General features: G+C 41.2%; 2 protein-coding genes across 3 annotated transcripts; one reads left to right on the top strand and one right to left on the bottom strand.

The window, feature by feature from the left end:
- The first annotated feature begins 40 nt into the window (after positions 1–40).
- On the top strand, positions 41–6,501 carry ggt1a (gamma-glutamyltransferase 1a). The gene is made up of 12 exons (XM_019862289.1): positions 41–1,796; positions 1,881–2,011; positions 2,094–2,183; positions 2,964–3,156; positions 3,438–3,598; positions 3,709–3,858; positions 4,248–4,384; positions 4,704–4,891; positions 5,365–5,492; positions 5,703–5,815; positions 5,889–6,002; positions 6,261–6,501. Exons 1-12 carry the CDS (start codon positions 1,630–1,632, stop codon positions 6,405–6,407), a joined length of 1,719 nt encoding a protein of 572 aa, XP_019717848.1. The 5' UTR covers positions 41–1,629; the 3' UTR covers positions 6,408–6,501.
- A 3,512-nt stretch (positions 6,502–10,013) lies between these two features.
- anapc5 (anaphase promoting complex subunit 5) lies at positions 10,014–19,644 on the bottom strand. 2 transcript variants are annotated; one of them, XM_019862748.1, is made up of 17 exons: positions 19,150–19,644; positions 18,990–19,069; positions 16,875–16,984; positions 16,548–16,791; positions 16,393–16,459; positions 16,209–16,310; positions 15,945–16,135; positions 15,790–15,871; positions 15,598–15,690; positions 13,837–14,018; positions 13,099–13,234; positions 12,911–12,985; positions 12,713–12,834; positions 12,539–12,646; positions 12,250–12,397; positions 11,920–12,082; positions 10,014–10,958 (listed from the first exon to the last, which is right to left on the bottom strand). In XM_019862748.1, the coding sequence occupies exons 1-17, from the start codon at positions 19,345–19,347 to the stop codon at positions 10,735–10,737; spliced, it is 2,325 nt and encodes a 774-aa protein (XP_019718307.1). In that variant the 5' UTR covers positions 19,348–19,644; the 3' UTR covers positions 10,014–10,734. The 2 variants fall into 2 exon arrangements, with proteins under 2 accessions (XP_019718307.1, XP_019718308.1); XM_019862749.1 differs by having other exon boundaries at positions 10,014–10,955.
- Between the last annotated feature and the right edge of the window lie 810 nt (positions 19,645–20,454).

The raw sequence follows: 20,454 nt of genomic DNA, 5'->3' as shown, positions 1-20,454 counted from the left end.
TACTGGTCCTCCCATCCCCTCACCCCCTCCCACCCCCGCGTCCCCTCCCAACCCACAACAAGCAGACACGATGAAGTGCACTTGAAAAGCGTAAGAGAATGAAAGTCATCGAATGAATTGCGTTCCGGACAATCCCATTAAAGTCAAAATTAAAATGACAAAATGGACATATGTGTTTTTCAAAGGACAGCGACGATACAAACAAAACAGTATGTCATGGAAAATAATGAAATTGTAACCATCTTCAGACTTAACCTTTGACAGTGGCGTGTTCACAAAAAGACAAATGAGAATTGCGGTCTTGCGTAACAAAGATGTAGAATTGCACTCTTCTGCTGTGAATGATCTTTGGTATTTCTGCGGCAGACTTTGAACCTGGGAGATTCAGAACAGGACCACTGTGATTAGATTTAGATTCAATCAAAGCGGCAACAGCAGGAGCCGCGGCAGCCACATTATTAGTCTTCCCCAGCCTCAGCATGAGAGGCAAACGGAATATATGAGGTAACCCACAAGGGAACATGCTGTTGAGAAGCTTGCATCACCAATATTGGCAGGGCTGAAGCAGTCTAACGTATATTAATTGGTGTGAGACGAGAGCAGAATAAGCGAAATAGACGATGATCTTGCTACCTTTGCCATTGCTGGCTAAGAAAATAACACAAATCAAAGTTTCATCTGGCAGCACATCTCATATAGCTTCACTTTTGAGTTCCAAACATTAACATCAGTATTAGTTCAATTTAAAAGTTAAAATAGCTTACCTTAAATATGACCTGAAATATGTACATAGTTCCAACAACTGGAAGATGCATTCAAACAAAATCTGACAAATGAACTTCCTCACGAGTCAGACTGTTTATCCAGATAGCAAATCTGTCATACATAACCCAATTTGCCTGAAGTGCATCTGTCATTGTCCCATTCTTGGCATGTAATGTGACCAACTCACCCCACGATGATGGAGACATCTTGCCCCAAACTACAATGTTTGCTAATACCAGCTCAAATTTAAATTTAGTTTCAAAAAGAACAATGACTGATGTCTGAAAAGATGGCAAGATCTAACGATGCATTCAGATTTGGGGCGGAAGTGGATCTGTAGTAGCAGCACGTTGGCTGACTGGTTACCACGCCTGCCTCACATTTCTAAAGTTCAAATGGTTTCGACCTACCTGCATGATAATTGTGTGTGCTTCCCACTCCTGCACGTGTTTTCTAAAAGTTCTCTGGCTCCCATATACAAAAAAAAAAAAAAAAAAGCTTTGTTCATTGAAGACTCTGAATCGTCATTGGATGCTAACGGTTGTGTGTCTATACAAACCCTGCACTTGACCAGTGACCAGTCCGGAGTGTACCCTGCCTGTTGCCCAAAGTCACTTGGGATAGGCGACAACTTATCTGCAACCCTAATGAACAGCATATCGAAAATGGATGGATATGTAGTCGACCACTAGCTTGAGAACGTACAGTGTCTATACAAATACAACAAATGACGGTAAATAAATGCTCTGCTATCACTAGACACACATCTGAGGAATTAATTAATAACAACTAACTTCTCTTGGCTTGTCTCAGTCATCAAACCTGGTCTGATAATGGTCTTGGTTGAATTCACGTGGCAGGAAAATGATTGCCAAGCCTCTGATTGCTGGTCTGGTGGTCTTTTTGGTGGTTGTTGCTGGCCTGTTCCTCTTCATATGCATGGGGAAGAAAAACGTGACACCCGCTTCAGGCCACTTCTTCTTCAAGGCTGCTGTCGCTGCTGATGCTGGGAAGTGTTCAGAAGTGGGAAGGTAAGGAGGTGTTTGTTTACCAAATGTGCTATTTACAGTTTTCGCAAGTGCACACACACCTACGAACTTCTCTCATGTCCGTAGGGACATTTTGAAGAAAAACGGTTCAGCGGTTGATGCCTCTATTGGTGCCTTGCTGTGTGTTGGCCTTTTAAATGCACACAGCATGGGCATTGGAGGAGGGGTCTTTTTTGTCATCTACAATGCCTCTTCGGGTGGGTGTGCCTCATTATTTATCACATCTTAGGGAAGTTTAATGAGAAAAATTGACCACTGCTCACATTTTATACTCAACAGGGGGAGTAGAAACCATTGATGCAAGGGAGACAGCACCCAAGAACGCCACTCAGGACATGTTCGGGAACAACTCACAACTTTCTCGTACAGGTACAATCACGTGCCAATTTGACTGTTGCTGCGTTTCCACAAGGCGTTGCAGTTCAGTTTCCCGTGTTTGTGTTTGGCATAGCACTATTTGGGCATTCTTTCGGCAGGATGGATAGGGCGGATGCAAATGACCACATGCGCCTTGTGTGGCAGTGTCAAAAGTTATAGAGCAGGAGTGTCAAATCCATTTTTGTCACAGGCCACTTTGGAGTTATGTCTTCCCTCGGAGACAGTGGAACTGAATAAAGGTTTAATCATTAAAATTGTATAATTACTTGTACACAACAAATTGATGGATTACTAGTCAATTATTTATTGTTTGTTCAATTATCGTTCAAGTGAGTGTAAAAAGTGGAACATATTTCTTGCAAAATCTCAACGTTATCGCACATGACAATTTGACATTTCGGTACAGATGTTAGCAAAGATCATTGAAGTTGACACACACGATTTGCTTTCGCGGCCACATAAAATGATGTGGCGGGCCAGATCTGGCCCCGGCGCCTTGAGTTTGGCACCAACGTTATAGCGGACGTAGAGGACACCCGATACTGTGTGTTCTTTCTTCCTGGAAATTGTTTGGGAAAAAGTGTGTTTTGAGTTACCGGTATTTAATTTTGTATTGAGCAACACCCTTTAAGCAGCATTTTAATATGGCTAGCATAGTAATGATTTCATGGAATGGTGCTAAAATGTAATATAATAGTAGCAGTAAGTAGCAGTGCAAACAAAGAACAGCCATATGATATTCAAAACACTAATAACGCTTGCACATGGCAGGTGGACTGTCCATAGCCATCCCCGGCGAGATTCGCGGCTATGAGATGGCACACAAGAGACATGGCAGGCTGCCATGGAGAGAGCTGTTTGAGCCAAGCATTGCCCTGGCCCGTGAAGGCTTTCCAATTGGGAAAGCCTTGGCTCACGCCATCTTAAAAAGCAAGGACTTCATTCAAGGAAACGCTAACCTTTGGTAAGGAGAAAATGTCACCAACCTAACTGGTGGCACACTGTCTTGCTTTATAACATTCCATAGAGAAGATCCGGTATAGCTTGTGATATAAACATACTCGGACAATGTTGAGGAAAACATCTTTTGGTTGTGATTTTATATTCATTCAAGTCACTTTACATCCATTTGTATGAACCAGCCAAAACAAGAACAACTTCTTTTGGCTCATTAAAAAAAATCCACTTTGAATTTTACTGAACTTTTTCGTACACAACACGTTTTCTTCTCCTCTCATCTTACAGTGAAGTGTTTTGTGATTCACAAAAAAACATTCTCAGGGAAAATGACATTGTAAGATTCCCAAAGCTGGCAGACACATACCAGAGAATAGCAGAAGAGGGTCCTAACGTGTTCTATAATGGCTCAATGGCACAGAGACTCGTGGATGACATCCAGGCATCAGGTTTTGTTCATCTATTATCTATTACAAATGAAAAAAAAAAAAAAAAAGTGCATGTAAAGAACACAACAACAATTAACTCCAATCAACTGAAACCTCTATCAATGATTTAGGTGGGATTATCACCTTGGATGATTTATTGGAGTACCACCCAGTACTGAATGAAAATCCTCTGAAGACGAGTATTGGGGAATACACCATGTATGTCCCAGACGCCCCCTCCAGTGGCCCAGTGTTGGCACTCATTCTCAACATAGTGAACGGTGAGCAGCCTGGCCAAGCTTTTGTGTAGTCATGCGCAAGGGAGGATGTCAGCTTTCCTGAAGTGGGCGGTCGTTCCTCGAATGTTTCCAAACCTGTTTTGGTCACAGAAACCTAAGATATTGCTCAAATCTGTGTTTGAATGATAATCCACTCCCTGTATGAAAACGTGTAATCCAAACAGTAATTGTACGACGTTTTCACCGGTGACGAAGGAAGAACATGTTCCCGTTCATTCATTCGTTGCTGTTATTTGACTTGAGTGAACACTTTCATGACCCATCAATGCTATGGAAGCGTCTGAAATTGGCTTTTACCACATTGATAAAGAAGCCAAGAAAATGTGATTGTTTATTCACTGCAGACTTTTGTCCCCGTGGATATTTTTCAGGGTACAACTTCACAAATGCAAGTGTTTCCACAGCTGAGATGAAGACCCTAACGTATCATCGCATCATAGAGGCTTTCCGTTTTGCCTACGCCAAGAGGAGCAGACTCGGGGACCCGCGTTTTCTCAATATCACCGATGTAAGCCTCCAAATGATCACAACCAGCCAATTGCAGGGCACACCCTGACAAACAACCATTCACGCTCACAATCACACCTAGGGAGCCCGGATTCAAACCCCTGACCTCTCTACTGTGAAGCCTATGTGCTAACCAGTTGACCAGCATGCTGCCCATGTCAAAATACGAACATAAACCCCCCCCCCCCAAAAAAAAACAATAATATATATATTACAACAAACCAAAGCATTGGTTTTGACTTAAGAAAAAAACATCATCAAAAATATTCCTATTTTGTGTGCTCATAGTCTTTAACTGCAAACTGTTTGGCTTTTCTCAGCTCATCCGAAACATGACATCAACATTTTTTGCTGAAGGCATCAGGAAGAAAATTACAGATGATACCACTCATCCAGACATTTACTACGAGCCGGATTATTTTGTCCCAGACAGCCACGGAACAGCTCATCTGTCGGTGATAGCTGAAGATGGAAGCGCCGTGGCAGCCACCAGCACTATTAATCTATAGTAAGATTCTTATCTGCCTTGTCGGAATGAATCCCAACGTTCACTTCCATTTGACCTACATAGTCAATCTGAGTGTTTCTGTGGCCATATTTGTAGACGAAGTTGCATTTTTCCTCCAATCGCCAAATTTGAAGTTAAACTGAATTTGTAATGGTTTAATGAGTATCTCCAAACTATGGAAGTTAAACACTGAGAAGTTATGACAGAGTTTAGGAGCTTCATCGTTTGGGGTTCTTGTAATGAATAGCACAATTTGGCACGTTCTAATCAACTCCAAATTTAGAGCATAGATATGCATTTATTGAGGACTAATATGAATAATTGTCATACTTTTGGTGAAAATGTGAAAACAATAAGTCATTTCTAGCTAAAAGACACCCACTCAACGATGAAAAAAAAAAAAATCACCTCGAAATTTGGCCGAGGTATAAATAATGTTGTTGCTTAATTCGTATACTTGTTTGTGCATCCAGCTTTGGGTCCAAAGTCATGTCTCGATCAACTGGAATCATCTTCAATGATGAAATGGATGACTTCAGCTCTCCATACATAACCAACGGCTTTGGAATCCCTCCCTCGCCTAACAACTTCATCCAACCAGGTGGGACCCGTCCACTTTAGGTCATTATCATGGAGCGCGTGTGCTCGTCTGGTGTTTTGTAACGAAGGATTGATGGGGCTTATTTTTCACAATCACTGTGCTTTTATGCCTTATGTGTGCCTATGGGCATTTGTTATCTTCAGAAAGCTGAGAGAGATGTTCTGAAACAAACCTCTCTTCACTCCGGGGCATTGTGTTCATCTGTTACAGGAAAGAGGCCTCTGTCTTCCATGTCTCCCACAATAATCTTTGATAAAGACAAAAGAGTCAAAATGGTTGTTGGAGCATCTGGAGGCACAAAAATTACCACAGCTACTGCTTTGGTAAGACCACTCCCGTGTAGTCACATTGAGTCACGGTCTTTAAATTCCATGCTCCTTTTTGTCTTGTGAACAGGTCATCTTGAACTCTTTGTTCTTTAAGTACAACCTAAGGAAAGCGGTGACCGAACCACGAGTGCACAATCAGCTCAATCCAAATATGACGGTAGTGGAGCAAGATTTTGAAAAGGTGAGGGAAGGTATCGAGATGCCAATATGGCACTTGGATTATTGTGCAAATCTTTCCCTAGTGTAATCAAGAGAAATACATAGAAAGTGTTTTGGATGTAATCTACCACGGTTAACATGGCGTACACAGAAATAAGAATCATTCAAGATGCTTTGTCCGACGATGGCGCCGTTAATTGCAAAATAGCAACCGCCTAGAACCACTAGCTCAAAAGCACACGTATCATAAGACTTGCCTGCGTATGTGTGATTATACTAGAGAATCCTAGAAGGCCTAATCTGGAAGAACCATGTCACAGAGCTGCAGAGCGATCCAGATTCTGTGGTTCAGGTGGTGATGCGACAGGGAGAGCATCTATGTGCAGAATCGGATCCCAGGAAAGGAGGATACCCTGCCGGATACTAAATGTGGTTCCAGACTCCCTGAAAATTACACAAGGGATAATTTGGTTTTCATACACACCTCTGTGAGACAAACACTAAATATCCAACATTGCTACGTTTTGTTTTTGTTTTTTTTCTTTTGAACTTTGTTTCGTGAAGTAAAAAGTTACATCTGTTATGAAATGTCTCTTCTCAACACTCACTGATGTTATTCAGCCCTTAGGAGAGGATGGTGATGTTTCCGATATTTGACCGCTGTTTGAGTAAAGCTGACTTGATTTGGACAGTATCCAAATCCATGTAAATGAGTTTAAAATCTGTCTTTTGAAAATACACATCACAAATCCCGATAATGTAAAATACAGTGACACAATATGCTCAAAGTTGAAACGTGAAGAGTTGTGGTGAAATTAACTGACACTGAATCTTATTTCAAGTGTTTCAAAAAACGTTTTTAGCCATCGAATACTGCAAGTGGTGATAAGAAACCAGACTTGCAAGCAGCTGCTCTTCATAAAATAAAGACACTTCAGATTGTTTTCCTGTTAAATGTCTGCCATTATCTTCCTTCTTATCTGTGATGTCATCCCGATTGTCTGAAGACATGGTCATGTCGTTTCTTTACCACAAGCAGAAGCATTAAATTATTACTTTACAATAAATTGTACATGGATTATAGAGAATAGCTGGTAAGTTTATGTTTTGTTATTTCTGAAAACATCTGTACAAACTGTATATTTTTCTAAACCATGCATTGTTTTTTATCTATGTTTGTGACCAGATTTGTCATTAAACGCTTCAAATACATGTTTTTCTAGATTGTGGACACTAAATTTGTTTTTATATTTTGATTGGAAAATGAAGCAACTTAAAAGTTACAGACTGCTATGGTGAAGCCACAGAATCAGTAGTTAGAAACTGGCCACCATCTTGGAGTTAGAAAAAAAAAAGTAAAAAACAACATTGAACATTAGCAAAAGCACTTTTGAGACATTTCAACCAGACTGTACCTGATGTTGGTGCTCCAATTCAGAAGGGCCTGTATGGACCATTGTTGAAGATGTCCAGGTCAAAATGCCCTGCATACATTATTTCGTAATGACATGACAATCCCAGAGACATTATCTGGAGGAAAAACAAAATAAAACAAAACAGCTGTCACAGTGTATGTTTGGGCCATCTGATTTATTGCCTGCAATTTCTTAAAGTCTAGTTGATCACTATCACAGAGCAAGACAGAGCACAGTCACTTCAGTTCACTTCAAAGCAGGAATCTTATCCATATCACCCATCCACAGAATTTTAGTGCAAATCAAAGCTCCGAACTAACAAATAATATTTCACCGTCCGTGAGTGAGACCAACCACCAAAATATCAACCTGCCTCTTTCATTAGATTCCAAAGCAAAGACGCTCTATTTAAAGTCACATTTCAGCTGAGAGTTACTGCTGATTGTACAATTTTTATTTTCACTCATGCAAGTGCTCAGCTGCACTAAAAGCAGGGGCATTATTAGGCATAAAGCTCAACTGGGGCACAGGCCCCCTACTGCATTGGTCCGCAACCACCAGTCCTCGGCCCGGAGCTGGCCTGCGTATCTCTCGGTACCAGGTCAGAGAGATATATTTTAAAAAACAATTTTTTGTAGCGGCGCATACAGTATGTTCACCATTTGTACATTATCACCATAGCAGGGATGTAACGGATGGTTGGCCGGTTCACGAACTGGTCCGTTGTTAGAAAAAAAGTTGGGGACCACTGCACTCCCATATCTCCTTACACACACACAGTATTATATATTTAAACAAACATGAACACTTTGAAGATTACAACAAAGGCTAAGCAAAGCTGTTTTTATTTCTCGTTAGCAGACCTTAAACAGCATTAAGCGCTCAGTCTTCCGCAACACTGGGGAAAGCTGTGAGTGGGTGCAGTGGCAGTGCTAGCATGAATGGCACCATGTCGGTGTACAAACTTGGTAAAGCCCTCATTTGATTTGAAGAAAGTTGCCGTTGTTGTTCAAAAATCTTCGATCGCACCCCGAAGAAAAAAAGAGCAGGCTATATTTGGTCCGGTTGCTTTATTATGTTCATGTAAGTTAACAACAGTGTTTGCCTATTAAAACACTGAGATCTGTATGGACTAATTAACAGCCACTCACAGTAACAACTCCAATGCTTCGTTTGTTTCGTGTCAAATTTAGCCTCTACCAGAAAATTTGTACTATCTTTCTATCCTAAACAAATGAGTCCCCCAGTTTAGACAGACCAAGCTGACAGAAACATTGAGGTTGGTATCAATTTTAGCATTTGACAGCAAATGCATAATTCTGCTGATAGGAAATGATCATTGTCGAAACAGGACCAACTTCTTGCTGCATGGCTAATGATGGTACATAATACCTGCTCTGTGTAAAAAAAAAAAATCAAACAGATACCAAAGTGTTTCATCTGCTGGCCTGCTGTTTAATGTTAGCTCGTAATGTGCAGTCTACATTGAGATGGTTGATGGTGATACTGGGACGAAGTCACAGCACTATTTTGCTTATGTAACAGAGACAAAACTTACCATCTTTGTTCATTTCTTAATCCTTTAGTTATTTGGCTTTCTTTTTGCATGCCTTGGTCAATATGTTAGTTTCGTACAGTCTTGTTTTGACATCTTTTCAACAAGTCTCTTGAAGTATATAAAAGAGCCATCACTGTATTACCTGAATCGCTCATCCTCACCAGAATCGCGGGAGTGCTGGAGGCGATCCCAGTCAGCGGTCAAATCATGAATAAATGATAAGAAAACCATTTCCTTTGGCAGCCAGATATAAGCAACCATCTGGCCATTGAATGGCTGCAGTTGTCCCATCACTTTGGTCCCTCAAAAATTAGGAGGCACTTATGTATAGTATTCCCTCCACCGTTCACCTGATTTGGACGTACCGGTAAATGCTTAAAGATTAAAGTCCCAATTTAAAGCACACCTTGTTCCGTTCATTTCAATTCCATTGTGGTGGTGTTTTAGAGTTAAAAAAAACATGAGAAATGCATGGATGTCCCAATATTTTAGGAGCAGACTACCACCTCAACAGTGAAGCCTGATGAGAGGGCCATGGTGTGGGCATGCAAACATGCATGCAGGGCCGCCAACTGGTTCTGTTGAATTTATTGATGTGAGTGCTGACAAAGGCAGCAGGATGATTTTTGAAGTGCTTCAGGCAATCTTATCTACTCATAATCAATAGCATTGGCATTACCCTGCTAAAAACCAGTACTTTCAGGAATTCCTTGTTTTCTGTTGGTAACATGATACACCTTTCGCACTACCAGGCATTAACACAAACTACAAATTTAGGAATTGTGTTGATGTCTCAATATTTCCGGACTTGATTGTAGGTGTCTAAGCCCAGAAAAGGTTGGGAAATACTGATGTAGTTCATTCTTAAAGTGTTTGATGGGGTTGACCAGAGGGTTCTTGAGTAGTTCCATATCAAACTCCTCCAAGCATCCCGTTATGGATCTTGAATTTATGCACTGTGGCACAGTCAGGAAAAACAATGTGAATTCCCCCAAATTGTTTCCACAACTTCGGAAGCAAAGAGGTAATTAGGGTGATTTAAGGGTCTACCACAACCTGATTCATTAAAAGCTTCAATAATTTTATTCATACAGTGTACATACGGTAAAAGCTTTTAGTTGTCTCCAACTCTTATACGTCAGACGAAGATGAACAAAGTATGACAAAACTATTAACATATTTATATATTGAGGGGGGAAAATGTCCAGTCAGAGAAGATAGACGTTATCATTCTTCACACAGCGTGCCAAAGATAAGTGGAATCCAGACAGCGGCTAGTTATGTCTACATTCTAAGTGGAATCACAATTTCCTCCTGTGGATTCATCATCAGTATTCTCCTGGCAGACTGTGAATATTATCCAGGCCAGTGAAACGGCAAGATTACCTCCATTCATCAAAAAGCTGCAGTGGAATGACAATGCATGATAAACTTTCGCCATATCGAGCAGTGTCTGACACCTGGGCTCACTGTTGTGGCGCAAGCAATGAAACCATGTTATATTGAGCAATGTGTCATCATTCTAACCTGGAGGCGACTTGAACACCATTCGAAATTGTTGTTTTAGAAGTGGAGGTGGAAGGTATACTTTGGTTCTACGCAAAACTCACAGTGCTGAGTGCGTTTGGTTGATGCAGGAACACAACAGCATGCGATTCACATTCTCCTCTTGTTGGTATCAATACATGTTCAAGGTCAAGGGGCTGGGAGCAGAACCAAGAAGAATAGAGCCTTACTGCCATCTAGTGGCTGGTTTAGTCTTCTTATTTGCTCAAAGAGAGTTAGAGGCGCATGGAGAGCGGCAGTGCTGGTGATTGCAGGTCCTGGTCCAACAGGCGAAAGAGCATGGCACTTTTGTTGCGTTGTGACGTTTGTCCCAGAGAATGGTACAGCTGAGCCTGCAGGTAGTGGACCTCCCGCAGATGCTCCTTGCAGTTCAGCTTGGAGAAATAAACTGCAGCCTCATTTAACATGTCCACCGCCGAAACCACAACATGCAAATCTGTTGGGAGACAGTCAATTGCTTATGGAAAGCCATTTGAGCATTTATTTCATATGTTTGATATGAAAGTTCATGTACTACTATTCTCCTTGTCCTCACTTGTAAGGCAATTGAGTGTACTTGTAGGGCTTTTCTGTCCCACTACTGGGGCCACTTGTAGTGTACAGTACTAGTTTCCAATCAAATCTTAATAGTAAGCCATTGTGCTGCACTAATAACACAAGGCATAACTAGCAGGCACATGTCCCACACTAGTCGCCTTCTTGTCATTGGTATGCAGCTTCAGGTTCACATGCTAGTGAAGTACACTTATTATTCTCAGTCGGACAATTTTGGCATACTAGTGGGACAACAAAATATTACCAGCGAGGAAAAGCGGTGCACTAGTTGATATCTGTGCACTCATAATATTACTAGTGAAGTCCGAGATTTAAACATGCAAATTGTCGAAAGTCACTAGCAGTACGAGACTAGTTGCATATATTTATCAACTAGTGAAGTTTTGTCTCACGAGTAACATGTTCTTGTCCTACTCACATGCCAAAGTTGTCCTACAAGTGAGGACAAGTGGGGTACTCGTACTTGGATATAAAGGATATTGGAGAGAAAAAAAAGCATATAAGGGAAGTAAAGTCCAACATTTTCTTTACAATAATCATGCAGTGACATCCCGACTCACCTGTTTTCTGGGTTTGGTTGTGTGACATTCACAAGCTCAAAGCTCGAGCACTGTGAAGTCTTTTTCAGTTGAAAGTTAATGGCATAGCAGAGAGGATTTTGCCGCTGAATTCAGATTCCACAAATGCAACTTTAATCAGTCTTTTGACTAGTGGGGGCTTATCGAACATATTGGAAAGAAAATTTTTGAATTGATTTCCCCTTTAAAGGGCCTTCAGTAGCCACTGGGTGTGAGGCTGGAGAGCTACTCTCATGTTGGGCCTGTGTGGGAGGCGGAGAGTGTCACCTGTTTGCCCTTGTCTATTTGGCCTGAATCCAGCAACAGCCATCTGACAGCGCGCTGCCAGCAGCAGGGCACGCCCTTTGTCCACCAGCGCTCCATGGGCCAGAACAGGCTCAATGGCTTCATGCAGGACAAGAAGTGCCTGCTCAGGCACGCCCAACATCAACTACGAAAAGGAAAAAAAAATGAAACATTATATGCGGTGATGCCTCCAACTTTCTTCCTTTCATAACTTTGCTGCTGTAAATTGGGAATTTCTCCATTGGGAGACGAATAAAGGTTTTCTTATTCTTATAACTTACCCCAACTGTTAGCAAAAGAGTTTGGACTGACCTGTGTAAAGGTCAGGTGAAGGAGGGTCTCTGAGGCCAGCGACTGAAGGTGGTGCTGTCGGGCCAGAGCCAAGGCTTGGAAAAGGAGAGGAAGGGCTGTGGAGAAGCCGGAAGATTCCCAGTGGAGCTCAGCCGTGGAAAGCATTACTCTGCATGAGACAAAACGCCTGGTGATTCCTCCAACTAAAATATCACAACATTTCTCATGATAAGAAACGTTCACATCACATATTCAGGTTTTAATTTTGCATTGGGATAGGCTTGGTGATATAGCAGCAGCATCTTCCTACCTGATGATCATCTCTGTGCATTTGGTCTTCTCGCAGTGCACTTGTAGTCGCTGCAAGATGCTGTAGGCCTCAGTGGTTCGATGGAGAACTTTTAAAACTTGTACTTTCCTGGCGACGAATACAACATTTGAACTCGACTTGGGAGAAATAACTTCACGTGTGCCTTCATATTACCTGTAGAGGCCCTCTGTTTTGTTTAAAGCAGAAATGGAAGGGACCAGTTGCTCTGCCAAATTGTATTGCCCCTCAATCATGTGCCTCTGAAACTGGATTTTTTGATCACACAGCATCCAGAGCTGCATTGGAAAGTAAAAACGAGCTGAATGCAGGACTCGATTTATGGAGAAATGACTGGCGGGTCAGAGGACACACCTTGGCGTGCTGTGTGTGAGCAGGAAACTGATCTTTCAGATGCTGGAGGATGTCTGAAACGGCAGCGTACAGGCCCTGTAGCACAAGCCAATGTGGTATGTGAACAGTGGTGTCGATTCCCTTCACCCTGCTTTGTATAACAGCAGGGCATAAATCACATGTACAGTATACAGGATCCAATGTGCGACCTGCTCAGCATGCAATTCAGCCAGATGGCAGAGAGCCACGGCGAAGGCCTCCGTGTTGTTCTGCTCGACCCCATAATTGACCGGTTCCAAGCTGCTCATGTGGAGGAGCAGTTGGGCCTGCTGCAGAGCCATGGTGCTGCACATATAAACACGACGAGAGTAGGACAATTCCTCTTTACGGATTGTAATGCAATTGAGTTATTGAAATCATCATTACTCGAACTGCATCTGTTATTTACATTTCAAATGTGTGTATTTTAGAAATGGTTCGCTCACAGCCCACTGTCATTGCATGTACATGCCGAGAAGTAGGGCTGAACAAAAATAATGCGACTGTAATTTTTTTGTCCTGAATATTGTTTTTTAAACGAATGCAAGCAATAAATTGATCTGTATACCAATAATCAATTATCAGACCTATTTTAAATAAAGGAAAATTAACCATGAATAACATGAAAGTTTATTTCTCTCATGTCAGGAAACAGTGATACGTAAACATTGACTGCACTTCTTAAATCCTGAACATGTAACGACTATATATAAATATACACACCCACACATACCTACATACATTCATTCAAGCCTACCAATGACCGAAATGAAGTTGAATGCAGTTTGTAAATTAAAAATTCTTTTCTACCACACAGCAATGTCGATTTGAATTCGATTATTTGTTCAGCCCTATCGCGATGCGTGCCGCAAACTTTGTGCCGGCTTTACAATGTAAACAAGTCCGACCTTTTGCCGTACATCCTCCATATGGATGTAGTCTGAGCCAAGCTGATCTCGATCAGCTCCGACAGGCTGTGCTTCCAGTGCAGGACGTCCGTGTCCTTAAGCGCATCCATCAGCTTGTGTGCCGTTTTGCCCTGTCTTGTGCCCTGCTGGACCAATGACTGGATGCCAAGCGATGCAAGGTACTGTGGCAGAGAAAGTACTCCAATGTTGAGAATTAGGGTGGATGATGTGTAACCTCCCATCAGAACAGTTTTTAGTCTAATGCTGGGAAAGTCCAAGATCAGTCTGCTGAGTGAGATGTCCAAGCCCACGTTGCTCAGTTTCCGAACCAGTTTGTTGGAACGTACTGGATTGAATGGGAGTTAGTGCAACCAGATGATAATCATTCAGATCGTTCAGTGTGGGTTTCTTGGGTGTTGGGATGATTTGGGGCAAGTGGGAACTACAGCCTGTTTTTGAACAAGAGGCTGACAATGTTAGTAAATACCTCTGCTAGCATTGTGTCGGTCAAAGCGAGCGAAATACTGATTTCAGTGTGTATGGGAGAGTGTTGGCTTCCCTTCAACTCTCACAAAAATGAGGTTTACTGTTGCTGAATCTTTTCATCAGCCACAATGTGAAGTTTTAACATTTTTGAACAGCCATTGAAACATATGGTTCAGTATTTAGATCTGCTTTGCCAAAGAACACACAGGCAGGACGAAATCATGCCTATGATATGATGCAGCCGTCAAGTTGTGTTTCCACTTCACTTCTGCTTACTTCCTGCAGTCAAGTTGGCAGTTTTTTTCCTCTCATATTTGTATGAGTAATAAAACTTTGTTGGAGTGCATGTGGTTTATAGGCTGGAGAGCTGAAACAAAAAATTATAGTTCTTGTCTGACTCACAAAAGAATTCCCATGTTAGCCGACTACTGTTTCTCTGCAATCTCTATGATAAAGACACTGAATGTCGGACTTTGTCATCAATCTTTGCTAACTTTTAAAAACTTAACATAATTTATTTCAATAGGGTTTTGTTGGTAACTGTAACTTTGAAGTGCTGTGTTATTTGCATGTACAGTAATCCAGGGGGGTTAGGGCCTGAGCCCTGTCGCGAAGAGCGAGAAAAAGCTAAGCATTTAGCTTTTTGAAACTGCCTATACATGTGAATAGGTGAATATGCAAATAGAACTGTGATTACTGTAGAAAGTAAAAATAATCCAGCCACAAACAACAGCAGCTTCATTCGCTTATAATCATTGCTTTCTGTGGTCACTGTTATTTTTTTAGTGTTGACCCATCCATCAAATTCAGCATAATCTGAGGATATTTGAGCACCTACACGGTATCTCATGTCCTTGGTACTGCAGAATTTATGTCCCCAAGTACTTGGCGGTCGGGACTGGTGTGGGGCAGCTTCAAGAAATATAGAACAAATGTTTCCTTGGGAGGAACCTGTATGCCTTTGTACTATAGATTCTTATTCTTATTATTACCAGGTTGGCCTACACTGGACAAATTAAGATTAAATAAACACAATTATTACTTTTTTTATTATACTGTCTGATTATTGTATAGAAATGTTTTCACAGTAAATTTTACGGTAATGCAGAACAGTATCATGAGTCTCTTATTTTAGTCATTGCCGTCCCACTAAATATTGAGTCGACCACGTTCAAATCTCATCTGCTGGAAACTGTTAATTAAAAATCAACAGTAAAATACGGCCCCTGACACTTTTCATGACAGCAATCCTAATTCAGATCACGTGACACTCACCGGCAGGCAGAAATGAACAGCCATTTTAACAGAATCTTCAGTTAAAACGGTGCTGTCGCATCCCTTCATCTGTTCCAGTGTATAGAGCCAACTCTGATACAGGACGGTGCAAAAAGAAAAGGAAAAGCGGTGAAGCTCATGATCAATAATTGTTCAAAAAACACACAGATGTGAAATAAAAGTTGGTTTTACCAAACAGTGCTGCAAGCAGACATGATCGTTGGACTCTTGGGCGATGCGCATGGCCTCCTGCAGAACCAGACCAGCCTGCAGGCTTGGGGACAGAAACGGGAACATTCAGGTGATCCAAAGACCTGTCTGTTGAGTTCAACTGCTCTTGCACTCACTAGTGCCCAAAGCGACAGTGAAGGCTGGCCAAGTTTAGAGTGGCGTAGCGAAGATTTCTGCTGTAGCCTTCTTCTCCATTGCTTTTTCCTTCATTTCCGGATAAGATGAGGCGGTCGAAATAATGTAAGAGACTGTGGGTGGAGAGGTAGATGTCCTGTACTCTGATGCTGTTCAGATAGTTCAAGTAGTGCTGAGGAAAGAGAAGAATATCCATAAAATTACTCAAAGGTCGAAATAGTGAGGTTGAAAAAGACGAGCCTCACCGCCTCAGCAAAGTCTGGGTTAAACTTGAGCATGTTGTTGACTTCCTCCTGCAGCAATGCAGGCTTTAAAGATTTGTTCTCGTCGTTCTTCAGAAGGTACGCCTGGGGACACGCGTACACACCAAAATGAGCATCACACAAATGCCAGTTGATACGAAACAAACTGCTCAAGTTAGAAACTCACCTGTCTCGCAAGAAAGTACTCGGCTTGTTTTTGTGACAGGGGACCTCGGCTTGGAGTGTTTTCAGGCCTAATATAACATCGGAGATAATACAAGTGAAGAGTAAGCCCCATCGAAACAAAATTGATACTTTGAATAAAACAACTCAAAGACGTACCGAATTTCCAATTCGTCTGGAGAGTTGTCCCCCTCCTCCCTGTCTAATCGGTCCCCAACTGCATCCTCAGTGCTGGTGAGATCCATATCAAAGTCATCCACAGCCAGAGACATCAAACCCACTTGGCCCTCTGTGGGCTTGGAGTAATTGCTGTGGTAGTAATGCTGCAGGGACTTGTACAACTTGTACACTTGACTAAAGGAAAGCTTGTTATAGGCTAGGAGCATGTGTCTCATGAAAAGACCTAAAACACAGGGCAGGTAAAGATGAATGCTTGATTAGTTCCATTGTAACATTCTTTTCAGGGGGCTTTGTACTGCTACCTACCCACAACACTGGTTTTATACGCCTCTGAATCAAAAGCTGTGAATGGCGTGATAGGAGTCGAAAAGAAATGCTCCATGTCCTTTAGCTCACCATCAACCATTTCATGAAGGCTTTGAATGGGGGGGGAAAAAACAATACAGCAACAAAATGAGAAATACATTGACTGTACACTGCTTGTTTATTCTGACGACAAGAAAGGTTGCCATTTTCAGATACAGGCCAAGTGGTTAACATGTCTGCCTAGCAATCAACACACCGTTTAATCATTAAAAGCAGTTTCAAGGCATGCATTTTTGTTTTGACTGATTGTTTTGGCCGACTCGACTTTTTTCCCCAGTCGTATATGGAACGACTTAAAGTTCAATCGTGCCTTATCCATACAGTGTGTGCTGACATGTGAGTCCATTAATTGCACGGCTGGGATAGGCTCTAGCAGGTCCGTGACCTTAGTGAGGATAAGCGCTTCAGAAAATGGATAGATGGACTGATAATTTAAGAGATTGATTCTGCTGCTTCAACAGCAATAAAAGTCCAACGACCAAAAAAAAAAAAAAAAACCCACGACGTAAAGGTGTATACATGATGTGCAAAACCTGTATGCACTGGTCAGTGCCCTCCGTAATTATTGGCACCCCTACTTAAGATGTATGAAAAGCCTTTAAATTATTATTATTTTTTTTGCACAAAATACTCTGATACTGGAAATTGTAGAAATAGTTTGCCAGACACAGAATCAAGCTCCTTCATGGCAATCTCAGTCCCCACACATCAACCCCATTGAAAATCTGTGGAGTGAGCTAAAGAGGAGAGTGCAGAGCAGAGGACCTAGGTCGCTGGAAGATTTAGAGAGATTGTAAACAGGGGAATGGTTGACGATTCCTCTTTCTGTATTCTCCCGTCTTGTGAGGCACTATAGAAGATTAGGTGCTGTTTTGTTGGCAAACGGGGGTGGTACAAAGTATTAACATCAGGGGTAAAAATAATTGTGGCACACTTTATTTGATGGAAATATATATGCATAAATAATGTGGGATTGTTTTCCACTGAATAAATGCACTTGAATTAAAGGTTGGATTTTCTTCTTTAAAAACGTCCTATATTGTTTAGAAAAAAATATATATATTAGAAGCTCAAGGACGCATCTTAACCGGGGGGTGCCAATAAATATGGAGGGCAGTGTATATAGCTCTGCCATGGCCGTTTTATATATATATATATATATATATAATTCTCCCTAACGCCATTTGTAAAACGAGAAAACACACACACACACACATAATATTATTAATGTATTTACAGTAATGTATTGGACCTAGAGGTTTCTAATATCCAACTGATGGATTCAGCCACATCAGAGGGACAAAATATTAGAACCATATTAAAAGGTGTTAAGGTTTTGGGACAATTTTTCTTTCGTTCAAACCTTAGTCTGATGAAATATACAATACTGTATCAAGTACAAGAAAACTTTATCCAATATTTCGGTATGTGTTCATCGCCAACGGACGAACTATCGGCTGCTGGATGACCGTAATTGCTTCTTTACTTTCAAGCTTTTAGTGAGTGACATCCAGCATGTTGTCATCGCGACACCCCTCATCTTGTCAAAGGAGACTCTCTCATTGCTCTCATCTGAGAGTTAAAGGTTGGGGCAAGTGAGCTTTGATGTATTTTGATTAGAGAAAAAGACTTTGTCTGGTTGTTTGTGACTGTATGATTATTAATATTCATCCATCTGTTCTCTGTACCGCTTATCCTCACTAGGGTCACGGGTATGCTGGAACCTCTCCCAGATGACTTTAGTTGAGAGGCGCGGTACATCCTGAACTGCCTGAAAGGCCACCATGCCACCTATTATGGTGAAATTGTGTACATTTTTGTTTTGTCTGCAGTTTGTGTACATCACATTGCACAGTTTGTTGAATGTTTGAATTTGCTTTTATTTTGACTTGTTTTACTCTGCTGTCAGCAGAGAATAAGACGATCTGTTCTCAATTGCCTTACCTGAATAAATAAAGGTTAAATACGTTTTTGAAACTAACTACACGTTAAAAATATTATAAACGTATTAAAGATTGTATACGTTTAGGGATGGTTTTTCCGTTTTCAGCAAACCTTATTTTGACAGAATACGCAGTCTCAGGACAACACTCTCCCACAGTCTTGAGGAACTGGCCAAGAGACAGGTCAGAGCTCTGAAACGCAGCATAAAATAAGCACACTCAGTCACTCCCACTGGTGCAGACTGCAATGTGTCCACATCATTTAAAACTACCTGCTGTAGCGGTAAGATGAGTTTGTTCAGGCGTCTTCTTTCCGGCAGAGTGATCTTAAACGATGTCATCTCGTACAGTAAAGCCAGTAGGGAGATTTTATACGGAGTGACCGAGTCTTTAATCCCGAAAACATTAGCATGGACCACCCCGTTGGTCATCATCGGGTTGAAATACAAACTTTCGTGTACACTTGCCATCCTTCCAAATGTTCGCCGGTGTCTCTGTGAAGAGGGACCAGCGCTGACGAGTCTTCGATGAGACAGCGGGGGCTAGCTTGTTAGCAAGCTACCAAAGCCACTTCTGAACGTTATCTCGTGTGAAAGGCATTATACTTTTAGAGCTGATTGTTATCTTTAAAAATAAGGCATCGGATCATTCACTTCTACCTCGTCAATTAATGTAATGTGTTAATCTTATTGTAACAATAAAACAGCGTAACAAAAGTTATTTACTTCTGTCCACTTAAAAATACGTCACTGTGACGTATAGTTCTCCTCCTGCTCTATCATAACTTTATTTTGAGCACATTCGTTGACAACAATATTATTATTATTAGTCTGCATATTGTTGCCTATATTATACCGTAGCCTACTTGAGACACGTGCAAGTATTCTGATATCTAAAAAAAATGTAGTGTTTGATTTTTAACATGATCACAGTGTGTTGAGTAGTTTGGGAATATTTTGAAGGAAACAATTTACACTGACTGTTACTTCTTATTTTAGTAACCACAGTACTCTATATTTCAGTGGCTAGACATCCACATCAGGACAACCTTTAAAACTACTGTCAATGTGAAATGATATAGCCGATTACCTTTACCCAAACCCGGTCAATATTGTTCATAGACTCAAGAGTTTCCTACCCTTTATTCAGCCAAGACAACCGTGGAAGAACATTGAATTGTTCTGCCTGTCATTATATTTGATTGGAATCGATAGAGCAGTATACGTTTTTTGTGGTAAATAAATATATATGTATATTAGGCCGATTCAGTGAAATAGTATTTTTTTTTCTTGTAGAACTTCTAATAATACTTTTGAGTGCACGAGTGTGCCTTGGCACCCTGGTTGGGATTCCTTGTCTTAGATTCCGATGTCAGTAAAGAAAAATTGAACAAGGTGGATTTTAACACTCTTTATGTAACATAATTAAGAGGCAGCACAAACAAAAACCTATCTAAAATCACCTAAACTCCTAATTACTTGCTGACAAACAACAATCCTACCACCTATTTGCCTCTAATTATTACTACTACACGTTCTGTTTAAGTCGACATACATTTTACTCTCTGTCAAATAATC

This window comes from Hippocampus comes, unplaced genomic scaffold, assembly GCF_001891065.2.
Source record: "Hippocampus comes isolate QL1 unplaced genomic scaffold, H_comes_QL1_v1.1 scaffold147, whole genome shotgun sequence".
Lineage (NCBI taxonomy): Eukaryota > Metazoa > Chordata > Actinopteri > Syngnathiformes > Syngnathidae > Hippocampus > Hippocampus comes.
The sequence above is the reverse complement of the archived record's forward strand: the minus strand, read 5'-3'. Positions and strand labels throughout refer to the sequence as shown.